General features: G+C 33.1%; 1 protein-coding gene and 1 long non-coding RNA gene across 2 annotated transcripts in view; one reads left to right on the top strand and one right to left on the bottom strand.

Annotated features, from left to right (window-relative positions):
• LOC118266198 (putative phosphatidate phosphatase) overlaps positions 1-16,588 on the bottom strand; it is a 106,028-nt gene extending 89,440 nt beyond the window's left edge. Inside the window, exon 1 of the mRNA XM_050694593.1 lies at positions 16,298-16,588. Coding sequence (XP_050550550.1) covers positions 16,298-16,409 — 112 coding nt within the window. The 5' untranslated portion in view covers positions 16,410-16,588. The remainder of the gene's footprint in view (positions 1-16,297) is intronic.
• On the top strand, positions 4,490-5,601 carry LOC126910823 (uncharacterized). Its single transcript, XR_007705395.1, has 2 exons — positions 4,490-4,738; positions 5,162-5,601. It is a non-coding gene; the product is annotated as an uncharacterized LOC126910823 (long non-coding RNA).
• Positions 16,589-19,198: the final 2,610 nt, after the last annotated feature.

The following is a 19,198-nucleotide window of genomic DNA, read 5'->3' as shown; positions in this document are numbered from 1 at the left end:
AGTATGAAGACATTTTTAGACGTACATGCAATATCAAAACGACTAGAATTGGCAATTAAATTAAGTCAATGCGTGTGTTCTGAGTCGTATTTACGCAAATGTGGCTGGGTGATAAATCTGAGAGACACCATGCATGATGAATAATAAACTAGGCTCTGTGAGAATAACCTTTGCTGAAATGTTTGTTAAAAATACCATAAAAACCAACCAAGAACGAGTCGGGCTCGTGGATGAAGTGATCCGTAGTTTTGTTTTAGTCTATATATACTAGTTTTGTTTTATTATATAGAAAAGCACAGACACAGTCCCATTTTATCCTTTCGGTAAGGAAACCTAAAAATTATAGACGAATTTAAAATACTTGAAATAAAAGTAATAAAGATTTCTAAAATTGTAGAAAACATGTAAATGCTTCTAAAACTAGATATCACGTCTGAAAAGAAAGTCGTTGTAGATATTTGAAGTAATAAAGACACCTTGCCTACAAGAAATATAATTACTTATTTCTATCACAACGTACCAGAGACCATAAAAACAATAGAATTTTAATTTACAGCTGGAAAACTATTATTTGTAAAATATCTAGTAAATTATATGAGTTAACAACCTGAAGTCACTATGAGAAAGGAACTAAAAACGAAGGAAACTCAATAAAATAATTATAATTACCGATATAGACGATATCAAGTTAAAATTTATTTACAACTGCAAAGAAAAACTTTATACATAGAACAAAATTAAATCTACCTAACTTTCTCACCCATCTTTTATCATTTATTGGGTTTCTCGACCATACATCATTCTGTTTCCGACCATAAATATCAGTATACCACAGTGGTTCTAATTCACGTTTCTATTCACACTACAATAAAATGGTCGTTAATACACACAGCTTTTATGTCCCCCTTGTAGTAAGCGACCACATTCAAGTAGAGAGTGTGCCCAGTGAAGGGAAACGAATCTCCGACGCCTACAACGCCTACGTAAAAGGGAGCCATTTGTATAGATCTCACGAAAAGATATAAAGTTATTGATGCATCAAAATTTTCATATCTAACTTGAAGTGCTGCAATAAGCTAAAGAGAAGGTGATAAAACAGTATTGCTGAAAGATGGTTGAACATATCAAAATGATTCACTTGGTAAACATAAAATTGAAGCCAAGGTTGGCCTTTTCTGTGGATCAAATGTTCTTTGTTGCGTGTGTTAAGTGAATTGCGATTGTCTATTGAAATATTTACTTCTGCAGAACTACTTCATAGGATTCTTCTCGTCTTCATTATATGTTAATTTCATTATTATCCTAACCAAATATTATTGACATGTACATATATGAATGATTTATTTACCTACATCTTTACAAAGTTACATTATGAATCGAACGGCCAAAATAATCTACAAAGCAATTCCATCAAAACCACGTGCATCAATATAATGTTTTGGATGTACAAATTATAATATTATACTTAGATCTACTCCTTTACGTTCTAAAGCACTTAACTGACTCATACGACTGTACGTGACATGGGCCATCTCCAGGTCAATATTAAAGTTATTGAATACAGTTCATTAACCTACAGTAAATCCAAAAATATGAGTAACTTAAAAGAAATAATTACTAAAAAGGATAAATATGGAAAAGCAGATGTATCTGAACACTTATTTCAAAAGATATAAAACACGCAACATAAACTAAACAAAATTTATCAAGGACCACCACGCATAATAATGAACAAAAAACAAATAAAAGTACCATAAAAAGCCACCATAACTAACGAAACAAACAAGGTACGGGAAGAGATCAAAGTAAAAGTATTAATTAACATGCATACAGACAGACAAACAAACACAAATCAACATCTACTTAATAAACGTAACATTAACTAATTACGAGCGGTAGGTATGTAACTTTGACATTGGTGCAGCTAATGAGTCAAAAGCGAAGCGCCTGCATCTCTCCGATAAAGTATAGTGTAAACGTTCACTGACGCATAGCCACGTTAATGAAACATATGTACATACTGAGGATGGAGCAAACTTTGATAATTATCGGTCTTTTTTTTTAAAAAAAAACATTCGTTAGTTCTATTTTAGGAAATATTTGTCACTATTTTGGGTTCTCATTACTTGTTGACGGTAAAATTAGTAATACGATAAATTTCTACTAAGTGGACTAAAATTAGGAATTGTACATAGTCCTATTTTTATCGATTTTAACATTATTCCTGACTTTTTGCTTTAATGTCTCTGTAATCTTGTTCTAATTTATGAATAGCTTAAAACTATTTATCAATTCCTAAAATAAACCATGGAACCAGTTAATTTGAATTTAGTAAAACATGAAAAACGATGTTATCACTTAATTCGTTTCCCTAATCATTGTCATTATCAATCAGCTATATTTTACGACCAATTACTTTCTTTTAATGGATTTTAACTTTATTGTCTTCCGCTCAGCGGCAATTTAAATAGAATTTATGTTTCTATTTGGATCTTGTTTTACTTCTTCCATAAACTTCTTAGATTGTCAGGCAAGTTAAGTGTCTGATAAAACTATTTACAAAACCATTAAATACGCTATTAAATACTAGTGACCACGTAATTATTTTATTCATTTACGTTTCTTCAAGTAGCTTAAGTAGCCGGTATAGGCTCGGTGTCACTTTTTGAAGTACCTATACGATAATATCGGTATGTTCGTTTGTACGTGTATCAATAAAGATCATCTTTATCGTCATGCATTCCATTTTAATCTTCATTGATTAATCTAAGGAATAACTGCTGTAATGGACCATTTATATTCATTACTCCGTAGCCCGTTTCTTACTTTTTCTTCTTTTTGAAAACAATAAACATTAGCAAGACTGTTAATAAAACGCATTGAATATCCCGCTTTGTAATCTACAACTCATAGAGGCGGCACGGGCGTGTCTGTGTCGGCCCCATCATTAATAATCTCAGTCATACTGCAGATATCATCAGGGCTTGTAGCAATTGTTCCAGCCTATATTGTATTAAAGTTACTTACACCGAAGTCAAAGTTATCAGTTTCCATGGAGACAATTCGAAGAAAACCTCTGTCATAATCAATCGTAAGCCTACGTTCGATCAAAACAAAGCCGTAGCAAGAATTTATAATGAAAACAAAAAGGTTTTGAGTGAGACCAAGACACGTAGAGGTCAAACACAACATTAAGTTCTATCAAAATGAAATATTTGTCATATGTTCTGGCAACAACAACTTTAATTGCAAACTTTGTCTCTGTCTCAGTATGCCCAACCTAAAATGAATCAAAATTTACAAATGACCGTACCTGACAAGAACAAAACATTGTAAACGCGTCCTGCACTCATTCATTTTGTCGTCGGCCGCAAATCGTATTTCACAGCGTCTGAACTAAACACCTTAAATTATGCAATCCTTTACCTTACTCCTAGCCCTTATTAGCAAGCAACAGAGTCGATTTTACACCTGTAAAAATTCTTAACACTTTGGTCCTAATGTACTTGTACAGATGATGCGATAAGGGTAAATTCGAATTGCGTGGGTGTAGCATTAAGAACTCATAAATCTTATGCAGAGCATTAATTATTTCTCATCTCGGAAGACGATGCACAAAGGAGTTTTATTTCATTAGACAGTGAGATAAAATGCAATGTTGATTTATTGATATAGATCGGATCGTCGTCGTAATTTAACAGGACACTTCCTGCTTAGGGATTTACAATTTCTTGTTTCTTTTGGGACAAGAGCTTGTGGGCCGACCTCTTCTTTTTGTATAAGCTACTCTAATAACATCAGGTTATACAGATTAAGACACCTGTACGCTATAGAAGGTATAATAAGTCTACCTCAAGAATTTCATAATCGCCTCAATTAACAATAAATGTTTTTTGTCCCGATTTCCGCTCAAACGTTTATTGAGCGGTCAATGTTTGGTTGGAATTTGAGACTCGTAGCTTAGTTAACTTTAAATAGAAATATATCTTTCATAGATGCAATTACTTATTACAATAGCAAACAGAAACGGTTCACTGAATTACGTTTGTTTGACAACATTAAACTAAACCAAAATGCGGAAATAGCCAACCGTCCTAGTTCTAAATTCGCCAGAATCCGTCCAAAATAATTTATGTTCCTCTCAAACTAACTACATTGCTAAATGCTTTTAGTGTGACATATTTTTGATATTTAACAGCTCGACAGAGTTTATTGGTGGCTTCCTCTCAGCTAGTTTTCTCGTTCCCTGGCTGGGGAACAATTAGATGTACGGATGTGATCATTTCGTAACATCCTTAGGAGTCTGCTAATGTGGCATTAGGGATAATAGCGCTGTTGCGAATTGTAGCGAAAACTGAGATAGGCGGACTTAAGTAGTGAGTACTGCACGGTGGATTACGCTAATGCAGCATGAACCTTGTTTACGGGCGCCCAGTAATTCAATGCCCAAGGTGCACTTAATGAATTGATTGAACTCGTTGACTTCTGATCATGGATAAAAGAAAGAGACTGGATTGGCCTTGTGGGCGGGCCACACGCGCCGAGGGTACGAACGAACGTGCATACCGCTGTCGTAACGCTCAAATGTTCATACTTACCGGCTAGCAATCGCTGTCATGTTTTGACAGCGTACGTATCTCCGCAAAAAATATTATATTATGCCGTCTTGCGCTATTATAACGTGTCGGAAAAGAAGCCAGGTGTGTAGCATAGCACGAGAAGGAATTTCTTTTCACCGGTAAGTCCAAAAACATAAAAATACTTGTGATATTTGTAATTATAACATTAGCATTATGAAATTTATAGATAAAAACGATATAATCGCAAGCAGACTAATAGTAATACATTGCTTGCGATAGATGAGTACAATCTTGCACTACGTGAAAAATCGCGCAATGTATTACGTCCATCGCGAGAGTCCCGAGTACCGAAACAAAAGTTCATTTCCTTCAAAATCTATGACATCGATAGTGTTGGGCAAATTTGTAATCAATGTCGATTGTTACTATGATACAGTCTATTATAATCAATAGCACACTTTATAATTAAAATAATAAGTATTATTTATTACGACTAATTAGTAATATAGATTTTGAGTGAGTTTTATGTTTTTTTTTTATATAGAATGTGACATATGATTTATTTTAATATTATGTTTTAGGTTTCCAACAGATCCAGGTGTAAGAAAATTGTGGATTGACACAACTGGTAGAATTAATTGGATTCCTACTAAATGTAGCATATTTCGTTATAAATATAACTATAACCATGTTATTTCAATGTGTTCTGTACTTTATACAAATTTATTGTAAATGTGAGAGCCCTGTAATTAGCTAAAATGACAATGCCAGAATCTCTATAGAGCTTTGCCTCACCAAAAAATATATTGTACATTCATGCCAAATGTAGCATTCAATTGCTGCTCTATTAGTGATAACTAAAAACATGATTAAAAGCCTTTAGAGCTTGCGGTTTCTATATAAATCTAAGAACAAAATATTACATTTAAGTACCAGTTTAGATTAATTGCAGTTATAATGGTAGAAATAATTAAATTAAGTGCTTTATATTATTACAATGCTATCATAGGGGGTTTAGCTATGGAAGGAAGGAATTTCATCACCAATATCACCTTTAGTAATCCTACTTTTAATTCATAGTCATAACGAAACAACAATGTAAACAGAACAGACAGAGCGAATGTCAAATAATGACTTTTTGGACGTAACTGACACACGCATGCCAATGACGTTTCGTTACATCTAATCACTAACGTTCAAACACGAAATAATAATTAGAATATGCATTCATTATAATATATATTATAAAAAAATAAATTAACTAACAGTATGTATTTATACCAAATTCATATTAAAATCCGTACACATGACATTAATAAATCCTTTTTTTATTGAATGACTCTTTGTGTTCCTTTTGCAAGCGTACTAAGAAACGCAGATGGTCGCGATATATATATATAATACAGGAAGCAGGCCGTGGGTTTTTAAATTCTTTTTATTTCCAATTTTTATCCGCAACTTTATCAGGATAATAATTAAGTAACCAAACGTCTTATTTTCATTGCATAATATTGATTAATTTTACATTTCTTGTACATTGATGAAATTAAGTGGGGCAGGATCTGGCATTGTCATTTAATTAGACTAGTAGAATGCATTTGTGTCAGCTTAGAGTTGTCATGCTCACTCAAAGGTCTCATTGGCGGTGGCACGGGCATTGGATCGTTCGATTCCCTGCAACATGGTTGAGTTGGACGGTGCTGGTGTACGTGCCATGTTGGTGAACGAGCGCTGTCAACTGGGACTGGTCAGCTCCAGACTGTATTAATTTTGTTGTTCTTATGGTTTTTTTTTCTCTCGCTTTGACTGAATATTAGTTTTACATTGTTCTCACATAGTTGAAGCAATCGATGCAAAGAAAAGCAATGTAATCAAGAATTGTATTGTGAATCTGATTGAAAAAGATCGAATGAACAGATCTTCGTTCTTCTCCATAGGAATCTACACTTTGGAACGAGCAAATAGCTTCACTAGAGGACTGACCGACAGACAGACGTTATTAATATTATTATATTTGCTTTGACGTTCAAAAGTGCCTATGATTTAATTTTTTTACTGATTTTTAACTTATTGAGTAAAAAAGTGGTTTTAAAATTCAGTTATGTATTTTTTATTTATTTTACTTTTATTACTTGGTTTCTATTTCGCATGAATACAATTTCACAATATTCAACAATACTTGTAAAACAAAAACAAGATTACTTAAATTTTATCGATATCAACAATCGACCTTTGTCTCGCCCTAGCATACATGAGTTTTTATGCGTGTTAGAGTGTACGTCAAATGCAGTCATTGCGTTTGTGTGACAACCAATAGCAAATTCGAGATTTAAATGTGTGTTATTTATTTGTGGGGGTAATCCGCTCAGACATTGGTCTCTTGCTTGTAGTGAAATTAAAGGGTGGGAGAAACGGCGACACGCGTTCTGATACAAATCAGGAACTATTTCATTTCTACTCTCTTTAAATGTTCTGTGCTTCTGATTCTGATACGGTGTGCAAGACGATGAATAATTGATTATGGCGATAAAAATCAATTAATGCTCTGTTATTAATAAGAGTTTTAATAACATGAACAAGAAATATAATATCGTTAAAATGTTTTATGTGATCAACATAAAGATATGTAATTAAATAGTAAAATAAATAGCAGAATGATAAAGACATTACTATTTGTTCTGTACATTCCCATGCTCGTATCTTCTTGTTAATTGAATGAACGGGTTTAAAACGTTAATGAATGCAATTTCTTAACGTACACTGACGACTTGTTCAAGTGATCACATTTTATCGAGCGTACGTTTGTTTGTCTTCAAACCACTTCTGTGTGTAGTTGTTTATCTATGTGTGACAGTGATTACAACCTGTGATATAATAGTAAACACTTAAGTAAAAACCATTGACGTCATTTGTTTTGCCCTACATTTGTTTAATGCAACTTCTGTAACAATTCATTGTCTCACTTCCTTCAACTTATGAACTGAATTATTCTCATCTCCTTTTCTTATATCTACTTCTATTTCAACTCTGGTTCTCCTCTAAAACAATACAGCAGGAACTAGACAAAATTCATAACACTAGTCGTCCATATCTCTATCCGTTTTCCATTTCACTTCCAAACGGGTAAGGATATTTAATTTCCTCCCAGTCTATCATATAATTGATTGAGTTCAGAGTGTAATTTCACCCAGGACTCCAACCCACGTACTCAGGAAGGTATCGTTTAGGAGACACACCATCAATTGGGAACAAACGTAATTGCAGTACATTGATTGGGATAAATAAGGATGTATAGAAAATGGGAAAATTGCTGCATGTTGCACAATAATTGCGTCGTATTGATTATTTGCACAATAATGGAAGATAGCTGATGAAAATTGTGGAAACCGAGAAAAATAATACAGAGATGAGGCAACATTTCTGATAATTACAAATATTTAGGAGTCCCCCAATATAATACATGATGAAACAAACGAAGAAAATTACCAAATAAAAAAATCCCAAAAGATGTTCCAATTAAAGACATTCTTACATCGATATAAAACAGACCACCACCACTACCACCAGCTAATCCGATCAATCACAAAATCGGTCTCATTCATGAAAATAAAACCAAAATTATAATTGGACAAGTGTTAAATATGGTCGATTAAGTTTTGGATGCAGGCGATGCAGGTGCAGTAAGTTCGGTACGGACTACGGATATCGCAGCTGATAATGCAGGTAGATACAAATATTGACACAAGGATTCCCTTGCACCATGTGGGAACGTACTCCAGTGTACACGTGGCAAAGATTATGACGATCTAAGACAGCACCGATAGGCATTAATGGAACCGCTTGAAGATAAGATTTCGTTTCTTTTATTGGAGCTTTCCGACTTGTTTGAGAATGAAATTAGGATTTTGGGAATTGTAGTTTTTGTGTGAAAGGAACATAGTCATTCATACTTTATTGTTTGAAGATATGTAGAGAGGTGGGACAAAGTGTCGTCTCGTAGTTTTTTTTTTATGAACGATAAGTCGGATCACCAGGTGGTAAGCAATCGCCACGGCGGCCCATGGACACCCGAAACACCAGGGCAGGGGCGTTACAAATATGTTGTCGGCCTTTTGGGGGTTAGGAATTTAAGGGTTGTTGGGGAATCGGGAATTAGGAAGATTAGGTTAACTCACTCACACAGCGAAACGCAACGTTTCACATTAGTTTAGTTAGTACTGTTTGTTCCTTCACACAGAAGCGAGGTGAGAGATATATTTTTTCCAGAAAATCTATACTTTGATTAGTTATAACTAGATCTCATGTTGTAACTACGATGAATATATTGAATTAAGATATACTATGTTATTGCTGTATTAAGTACTTATGTTTAATGTCATTGATCAGTTCACTACAGACGCTTATCTAGAGTTCAAGAAAGACATAAAATTAGTGTCAAGACAATCAATAAAATTAACACCCTTGTAATTAGTAGTTCATGATGTTTAACATGATTGTGTGTATAAGTACATAATTATATTATGTAATACGAGTATATGACACGTGCTGTATACGTTTGCAAACAAACTAAATGCTAATCATGTGGTAAATATAGTCTTTAACACATTTATCGAAGTGCGCATAAAAACTAATTGTAATAGAGGTTAAGTCAAGTCAATTGCGAGTAGGGAAATTTTTCCATGTTTTCGTTTTAGATTAAACTATTATGGTTTCAATGAAATCAACTACACTACAGGAAATACTACATAAGTACCTAACTAAACGACTTGACAGTTTTTTTAAATGTTGTCTCACACTAGGTTTTTCTCCTGTGTCGTAGGTGCGTTTACAAACATACAAGTTTACATAATATACACCTGACACCCAGACCCGAAACAACAATTTGTGGATCACACAAAAAGTTGCTCCGTGCAGGAATCAAACACAATAATTAAAAACCGATTGATTTTCTTACAATTCAATACAAAAGTTGAGAAAACAATCAGCTAACGTACGTTCACGCAACAAACTCCATATTTATCTTTACCTAATTCAAATTTCACAAAGACTAAGTTAAAAAAAATCACAGAAGATCCAATTACGAATATGACGTAAATAGGTAACTAATCTCATTACAATGACAAGACATGCTAGAAAGTGTATCGTTACTTAATTAACATGTCATTATGTATTGAAAAAGAAAACTAATAATAGAACATAGATAATAATGAGAGAATTATGTATTAATTATTATATAATTGGCCAAGTGACGCACATAATTGGTTTGTACATGTAAATTGGCTCGTGCTCTCTCTCGTTGCTTATATTTATGTATGTTTTTGCATATTGCAAAAAAACTAATCATGAATCACGCTAGAGCTAACAAAAATCTTGTAACAAACAATTAGAGGTAACAAGGTAACTACTACTAATAAAAAAAAAAGGTTATTTATTTTAGCCAGTTAAACATTTAATGTATAAAGATAAAAATAGTTATATTGTATAATATTTTAGTGGTAGTTCTGCGGTGGCTGGGAAAGCGGGCCCAATTCCCGTACGGAGCAACTCTTAATGTGATCTACAAATTGTTGTTTCGGGTCTGGGTGTTATGTGTATGTGAACTTATAAATGTAAATGCACCCACGACACAGGAGAAAAACATAGCGTGTAGCAAAGGTATTAAAAAAAATCTCAATTTCAATAGTAAAACAGCCATTAAATTAACTTATTAATTATGCATTACAATGATCACATAAAACACAAATCAATCATGAACTCCGTACCACAAGTTATTATTAAACCTAATTACTTGACGACGTAATTATCTTTTACAATAACAATTGTAATAATTGCACATTTCAATTAGGAAACGTCAAATTTGCTAAAATAGGACATGCAATAACGTCACAACTCACAAGCAAACTGATATTTATTTGCCTAACAGTTCTATAGAATAATAAATTATAAATGTAGTAGGTACCTACTGCGATCATTACTTTTTAACTGCTTATTTATTGATAATAAAAGAAAAATAAAATAAATTAATTACATTTCACGCTTTACGCAACAATTCCTAAATTTCCCTAATAGGGATGATGACGGGGTACGAAAATTAAAAAGTCCGTCAATTAGGTAATGAAAAAAATTAGAGACGTATTTTTTTTTATTTTGTCATATATAAGATTAAATAAAACGAACCGCAGTTTAGGAGTGGGAGCAAATACGTTTCTACGTCAAAAATGTACCTAGAAGTGACGTCACGCGTCACATTCACATCGATTTATCTTCGAAAGTATGTTTCCGTAAGAAAATAAAACAAAATGTGTCTAATTAGTTATCTTAAAATAATCTACAAGACGAACATTAAAACAATTAACCATCTACCCTATTATTATTGATTCATCTTGACCTCAAGAAGCTACCTAACAGTTAGGCACAAAACTGAAAACAAAATTAACTACACCTTCTACGCACATTTTCCTTAATCTTTGCCGTCGCCGGTATCGTCAAAACGTTTACTTATCTTGCCTAATTATTGTAAAGGCAACATGTTTTAGTGAGCGCCGCGAAGCTGGTTGCAGTCGCACCCACTCACTTATGTACATGTGTTAAGAGTAAGTACTTAAGTTACTACTTGAGTTTTAAGAGAGCCAACCTTACATTAGCGACGTTTCGAAGAAATTCACTGATCTACGCCGCTTTTACTACAAACAGGTGTTTTTGAGTTTTAGAATTACTTTTATCTAGCTTTCTGCACGACACACTATGTAGTTGAGTGATAATAAAGATTTCTTAGCATGAACATCTTTCAAGACAGCGCTTTAATGCTTTTAACTTCGTGACGATTAAACAAACTTCTTTACAGCTTAATCACGTAAGTGTTCGAGCGTGATCGATCAGTTTCGGGGTGGATTTTCCGCCCAAGGCGGGAGAAGTCGTTGGATGAGTTAGATCAAAAAATCTTTAGTTACGTAATATTTTTACATGGTTTAGAAGAAAATCGTCTGTAATTTTCTTCCTACGAACCAAATAGTAACTATTCTACTTCCACGGTTATTCCTAGTAAGCTAGTAAGTAATTCATGTTCGAATGTTCAAGCTATATTATTGCACGCGGCGGATTCTTGTTAGCGCTGCGATTAAACAGGTTTTAATGGACAACGATTTTCTAATAACTACACATAATAAAAACAGTAACTAATTAGAAAATTGTTTGTGTTCTTGTTTTAATTTGTGTAAAAGAAGTTACGATGTAGATTAGTTATAATAAAGTTCAGTAAAGTTAAATAATTTGTGTAAAAGAAGTTTATACGAGGTAGATTATAATAAAGATCTGAAGATTCGGATTGCATTCTGTAAATTGGTCTGAAAAGATGATCAGTATTATTTAAGATTTTAAGCAATTTTCGCGACTTAAACAATAGTTAATGTCTTAGTTATCTAGTCTCTTGACGAACATAAGAGTTAATTGAAAAAAATAATGGATTTAAGCAACTTAAGTTTACGTTATATACGGACCAATACACAATACATGTGAACTGCAATCAAAATACAGGATATATGCACGACTTCCCCTAAGGGGACGAAACCACTAGTGGGAACCTAACTATAGCGAAATGTCGCCGTTTAACACAGTGAACGTTTGCAAAATTGAAATGTCAGTCGATACAAATAGCTAAAATTATATGAACTACCAATACAACAATTTAATTAGTACCTATATTATAGTTCAGTGCCTCCCTAAACAGCAGACAGACAGACATTTTTATTTTTATTTTCCACATTCAAAAGTACCTCTTCGGTCTTATTGAAATAAACGATTTGACTTTGAAAAACATGACACCAACACCCAGCAGGTGATCCCAATCTGTCAAAATAACATGCTTTATTACCAAAAAAAAAACAACTTTCTGCAACACGCAACAAAGAACCACCGAATGATTTAAAAATTAAAATTGGAACGCTTTTTACTTTTTAATTCTCACATGCCAGCATCCTGGCTGTCATACGCGAGCCTACTTAACGGATACGTTTAATCTGACAGGTCGAGCGCGTCGGATGTTTTGACAGTCAGCCAATTACCTGCCACTTGGTCGGACGGGCACTGTACGCAATGTTTCACATCCTGTGGTTCCTGCGAACCTGGTACTTGGGAGGGAGAGGCACGATGGATGCTAGATAAATTGCTTGTTTATTGTTTGGGAAAATATTATGATTGCTTGTCTCTTTTCCATATCGTAGGTATAGTTAGAACTTTGCTACTTCATTGATAAACGACAGTATAGGTACTTATCATAATATCAGCCGAATTCTACCCACTGCTGAGTAACTAACTACATAGGTATATCCCCTTTTTACTGTCTACCAACCTATCTACTTTTCAATTTTGTGTAACCCCCCTTTATAGCCGTTTTGACGATATCGTTCACCCTGCGGACTACCCAGCGGGTTTACCGAGACTCCGACTCTAAAAGTAGGAGGGTAAACGGGGTGGTTTTTAGTCAGTAAGAATCTGACACTCCTCTCGCCTCGCCCAAAGCGGGAGAAGTCATTGGATGATTTTCCGTCACAAAAAAAGCATTTTTGGACGACCCACTCACTCTACCAACCAGGTATTTTATACGTAAGAAAATTGTACTATTTCCACACTAGGCAAAATTTCATCAGTTTACCTAAAACGCCTATAGTTAGTAGAAGCGTGGGAACGGCCAAGTGAATGGTGGTGCTAAATAGCACGTTACTAAATACAAATACTTAAATAACCAACTAACTATAGTCGTTCGCTAAAACACGCGATCTTCGTGTATGGCGGTTTGCTAAAGCAGACTACACACGTTCAATCATGCTTGTCATTTATTAAAGTATGACTAGACGATGACGTCTATAATTTCCCCGAAATTAGCTGAAAAAGGATGTAAGATTTCTCGGTTGGGAGGTTGTAAGGAACTGTATCCTTAGTACGAGTTTGCTTTATGTTCAAAAGTAGTTAATCGAAACGAGTGCGCGTCCGGCGCTCTGATTGGTTGGTTTATTCGAGCCGAAGCGCCGATCGTTTCGATTACTTTAAAAGTAAAACAAACTCATACTAAGGCTACTGTACCCTTAGTACGAGTTCGATTTACTCTGATCCGCCGGCTCGAATAAACCAACCAATCAGAGGCGAGAGAGAACGCGCTCTCGTTTCGATTACTTTAAACGTAAAGCTATCTTTCTGGAAATTCCATTTAAAGCTCTTATAGAGAAAACAATACCCTTCCTACACTCGGGTAAAAACATTTCAATACTAAATTATGAAAAGCATACGAAATTGGATCGTATTTCCGAAAGATAAGGGTTGATTGTTGAATACCAAACTACTAATAAAGTTATTTTCCTCAAGCAATATTAAGTAAAGTTACTTAATATCAAGGAAAATAAGTATTTTTAAGTATTGTATTGTAAATTATGTTAAGTAGATAGGTACGTTATTTAATTTACATATGTATCAGTAATAAAATAAGAAACAGATTGATAGCACGTCAACCTTGAATAAAAATTACGTAGAGCAAAAACGTGACTTCTGTGTTTTTTTTTATAACAACAAATTAACTATTAATTTTGACGTAACAATTGTGACATGGTGGCCAAAAACACAGACTTATAAAAACTTGCAACATTTTACTTTGTATATAGAATTAAATTAATTACCTAAGTAAGTACTTCGAATATAAAGTAACTACCTACCTAACTAATCATATTAAACCTACCTATGTAGGTACGCATTTTAGGACACAAAATAGTCATCTAAAACTCATTTCAAAGTCTAAAAATAGCCCCATATAGTTACGAAGCAAAACGGAATAATTCCAAGTAACTACAGCGTTTGAATGGGAATGTGACTGGTCAATCAATGGGGCACTGTGTTGAGTGCAATGTAACATCAACCATAAGAGTAACATGATGTTAATGTGTCAGTAAACTCTGTTATGTCAGCCGTCAGCCATTATAAGCTGTGGAAACAAGGAGGTTACAATAATTTGTATAATTGTATTAAACCTCTTTGGGTAAGTTACAAGATAGTTAAAACTGGCTGGAAATAATACTGGCTGTATGACAATAGAATTGTTGTCTATACTAATGTTATAAAGAATAAACATTTTGTTTGATTTTAGAATAGGTTTTGATACTACTGGCCGGTTTAAACATTTTTCAAAATTAGAATGTTCACCGTTTATGGAATAACATAGAATATTAGATTCTAATTTGAAACTGTCTACATTGAAATCTTTTGAATTCTTTGCTGACAAAGCAAGCAGAACATAATTTTTTATAACTTTGTTAATTAGTTACAGGATTCTTATTCTAAAAAATAGAGTGTAATGTAAATATTTTGTTCAAAAAATTACAAACAAATCTTAAATTAAACATTGAACTTCACCAACATTGAATTACTCACACTCAGAATTAGTAAGATAGTTATTTAAGTGTACATACATAACTTATTGTGGTTAACAATAACAATTAACTAACTTACATAATACAGTAGTTTTGTGGTATAAATTTCCTTAACTAAGTAAAGAATTCAATCACAGGTAACATACTAATATTAAGAAAAACTCCAGTCACAGCCAACTAGTTATAAGAAATTGAACAGAAGTTAAATACCTAGTTATTAAAATTTGACAAGAACTTTTCACCATAATTATATTAGGTGCTATGTTATAATAACAGTTATTAAGTGTATAACTATAACACTTAATATAACTACCTATAAAACCTAACTAAATGGCATAACTAATACTACATCATTTTTAGTTATATGAAAACACAACACATACAATTTTAAATTTTATCTTCAAGGTAATAATGTTGATTGTATCTTGTTTTATGATTTTTGCATGCCAAATTGTAATGATGTAAGAGAAATGAAATATGTATTTCAAGGTTAACTAACAAATACATTGCCATGTTTAAATAGTTTATTTTTTTATCATTTACCTATTTACTGATTTATCAAATTACATATTAACTATTGTTAGTATCAAAAGACTTAGATAATAGCTCATTGTAAAACTAAAGTACCTTAATTACCCCTAATTAGTTAATTCTAATTAGAAATTATGTTAATTTTTAACTAATGACCTGATTAAAGATTGCATAACAGTTACTGATATTCTTATTACTCAATTTTGAACTTAATTACTGTGTAGATAAAGTTTAAATCTTAGAAAATTTGGTAGATAGGTACTTAGAAGTCCTTAAAAATCTAATAACTAGTTTGCTTAGATTAGTAAGTAGGTACTAATGTTTTGTTTACATAGTGATGTGATTGTAAAAATTGCTTTACTGATAAAATGATAAGGAATTGCTACATACATACATATGTACATTTCCTTTGTATGACCCTCTTTTTCTATTTTATATTGGTAAATTATAGATTTTTTTTAAATTCACTTGCACTTATGAATGTTACATCAGTAATCATACTTTTATTAATAAAGCGCTTAAAGTTTCTATGGCATTGTTATTTAGTAGAATTATTATAAAAAAAATACATAACGAATAGTTAAGAGATCATTAAAATTTAAATTCAAGTGTTGATAATGAAACGTTCCAATAGGTACAATTCGCACGATAATATTGTAATACAACTGCCGGTTCCGATAAAATAACAAGCTGTATTTGTAAATACCCATGTTTCCCCACACAAATATATCAATATCAATCATAATAAACTAATAATATAAAGTAAAAACTTACCACAAAACAGAATGGAGAAATCCAAAACAATTTTTCGCAGAAGAAACTTAGAATCTCGGTCTATCGTGATCGTATGACCACGAGAATTCGTCTTCCTGTTGCTTACTTCCATTTTAACTTATCGTTATACTAAACTGTAGTCAGAAATTGATTTAAATTCACTATCACTGCGAATATTTTTACGAAATTACGAACGTCAAAACGTAAAATGAAATTTTTGACAATAGCCACACGTCTAACGCCCGGCGCATGCGCTCGCAAACTGCCGGCTCGGCTGCGTTCAGAAACAAAACACAACGCGCGCGTTCGTGGAGCTCGTTACTCTATTCGTGTCATTTATTTATTGTTGTTTATGTTGAGCGGCTGGGTGTCGCAAGGGTAGAGATCGTTATCATAATCGTATTGTTAACGAGATTTTGTACGTGATACTGATAAGATTCTAAGTATTTTATTAATCATTGATGGGAACAGGGAAATTGATGATGAATAATAACTTTAAACCCATTATTATTGACATCATTTAATACAAATGAAATGAAGTAAGCATTCCAATAAACTACCGATCGGTAAATTTGCTTACGTAGCCGTAGAATTTTGACATAAGCTCCATACAAAATGTGTCAAAATTCTACGGCTCGTAAGATTTATAAAAACAAATTTACCGATCGGTAGTTTATTGGAATGCGCCGTAAATAGATACAAATGAAATGAAGTAAGTAGAGTACGTTGGGGTAAGATCGGCGCAGGGGTAAGAACGTACAAATCAAATATCTCACTCCGTGTTAACCGGAGCGAGTGGTGGTCACCGCGGGACGGAGAGGAACTTAATGACGTGCCACGCAATGTGATCAGCATTAAAAAATATAGCCAAATAAGTGAGATATTTGATTTGTACGTTCTTACCCCTGCGCCGATCTTACCCCAACGCACCTTATGTAAAAATATATGAAACTAAAAACTGTCTAAATCTTAACCTTCTCATTTGTTTTGTACCTAGAAATATATCTATCTAGGTTCTAGGTAGATTTCCCCATCCAATGTTTTAATCTTAATCAAAGATTTTGTAGGTAGCTACCATTGTAAGATTTATAAAAACAATCAAACATTCATTGACCCACGACAACATACCTATTTACCTGCTTACAAGCTTCCTCATTCCTTCACGATAAACAAAAAAATATGTTTAATTTAATAGAAAATGAACTTTAGGAATGAAGCCATAAAAATCATAAAATATTAATTTCATTTCGTAAATTGATTACATTTCACGCTCATGACACTCTTAACATGAGAACGCATGACTTATTTTTCTAGTTTCATAATTCCCGAACGGAGCGTAAAAGATTGGATGCGACAAAGACCTTTTTAATCCTTTTTTTTTATCAAAGTTGAAGGAATGCCGCTGATCGGTAGCCATTCATACGACACCTGTGTGTTTATTATTATTTATTTATTGGTTGAGAAACCAGGTTTTACTATTATAGTAGAAAACGGCGGTATCGTGATAGAGTTGCTACTGTATTTTTTTTTCTGTTGATTTGAAAGGGTTAATTGTGGAGAAGGGTTAAGAGTTATTAAAAAAAATATAGCCCACATTCCGATTTTCTCCTTGTATGTAGTGCGTAATCATATCACACTCAGACAGATGGGTCATACATAAAAAATATACCGTGCGGTTATCCAACCTGCAACACTTTGCATAACAACCAGTGAATCAACCACTGTGTCTACCTTGAAATCAACTAAGTACCTAAGTCTAAGGACTCCATCATAGGCCGTTTGTATGGATCTGTACCATTTTCATATCAAATGAAAGCGTGCAATGGAATACATTTAGATAAGTATCTATATTTACGTGTATTTTAATTCTTAGAAAGTCTTTTACTATAATTTTATTTCTGTTGAAATAATTATATTACTTATCTTGTTAAATACGAATAAAATTTAAAAACATTACAATAATGCTTGTAATAATATGTATAATTTTGTGCGTACCGAAATGACTCTTATTTTCAGCCTGGTAAAGCTTAGTTTTGTATAGCATGTGTAAATATTTATCGATGTAAACAAGTACATTATATTTGTACCTGCCTAAATATAAAAGTGTATTTAATACATTTATTCATATACATATAAATACTTTAACATAATTAAGTTGTTTTCTTTGTCCTAAAAAGATAAGGCAAGGGAAATAGACTGTAACAGCTGACCAAAGTGTTGAAGCAAAGGATTCGTAGGTAGGTTCGACCGTCAGGGCGGTGAAATATCTTCCAAAGTACTTCGAGGACTTTTCTGGAATTACAAATGACGGACAAATGTACCTATTCAAGTAAAATTGCTATCCAATAAGAAACATGTTAGTAAAAAAACTGCACTGTTGGCACAGTGGCTGGGCGACCGGCTACCTGCTACAAATTCATTGATTTTTTCATTTTCTGCTTGTAATGTGTATACACATACAGGTATCTACATAGTGTAATAATACAGGTATCTATACAAAATTGTGAGTTTACAAGATAGAGAAAAAATAATTAGAGGTAATTAGTTAAATACATAATTAATTAAGAAAAAGTGAAATGACTAATCACGTAATCACCAACTTCTAAAAAATGGTATTAATATAATTATTACATTGCACAATGCACAATTATTAGTTTCATACTTGGCGGACCCCATTAGTCCCATTAAATAGGTACCTACTAATGTTAAACTTACCCAACCAGTGTAAAACTATTATTGTACTGATTATACCTATTAAGAAAGTGGGTGATTATAATATTGCGATAAATTAAAAGCTTAATGACTAAAAAACCGCAGTTGCATGAATCATAATGTGTGTAATTAGCAATTTCCATCTATTTGGACAAACTTGTGACTTAGCGCCATCTATTAATTTTCTCT

Source organism: Spodoptera frugiperda, chromosome 7 (assembly GCF_023101765.2).
Source record: "Spodoptera frugiperda isolate SF20-4 chromosome 7, AGI-APGP_CSIRO_Sfru_2.0, whole genome shotgun sequence".
Classification (NCBI taxonomy): Eukaryota; Metazoa; Arthropoda; class Insecta; order Lepidoptera; family Noctuidae; genus Spodoptera; species Spodoptera frugiperda.
The sequence above is the reverse complement of the archived record's forward strand: the minus strand, read 5'-3'. Positions and strand labels throughout refer to the sequence as shown.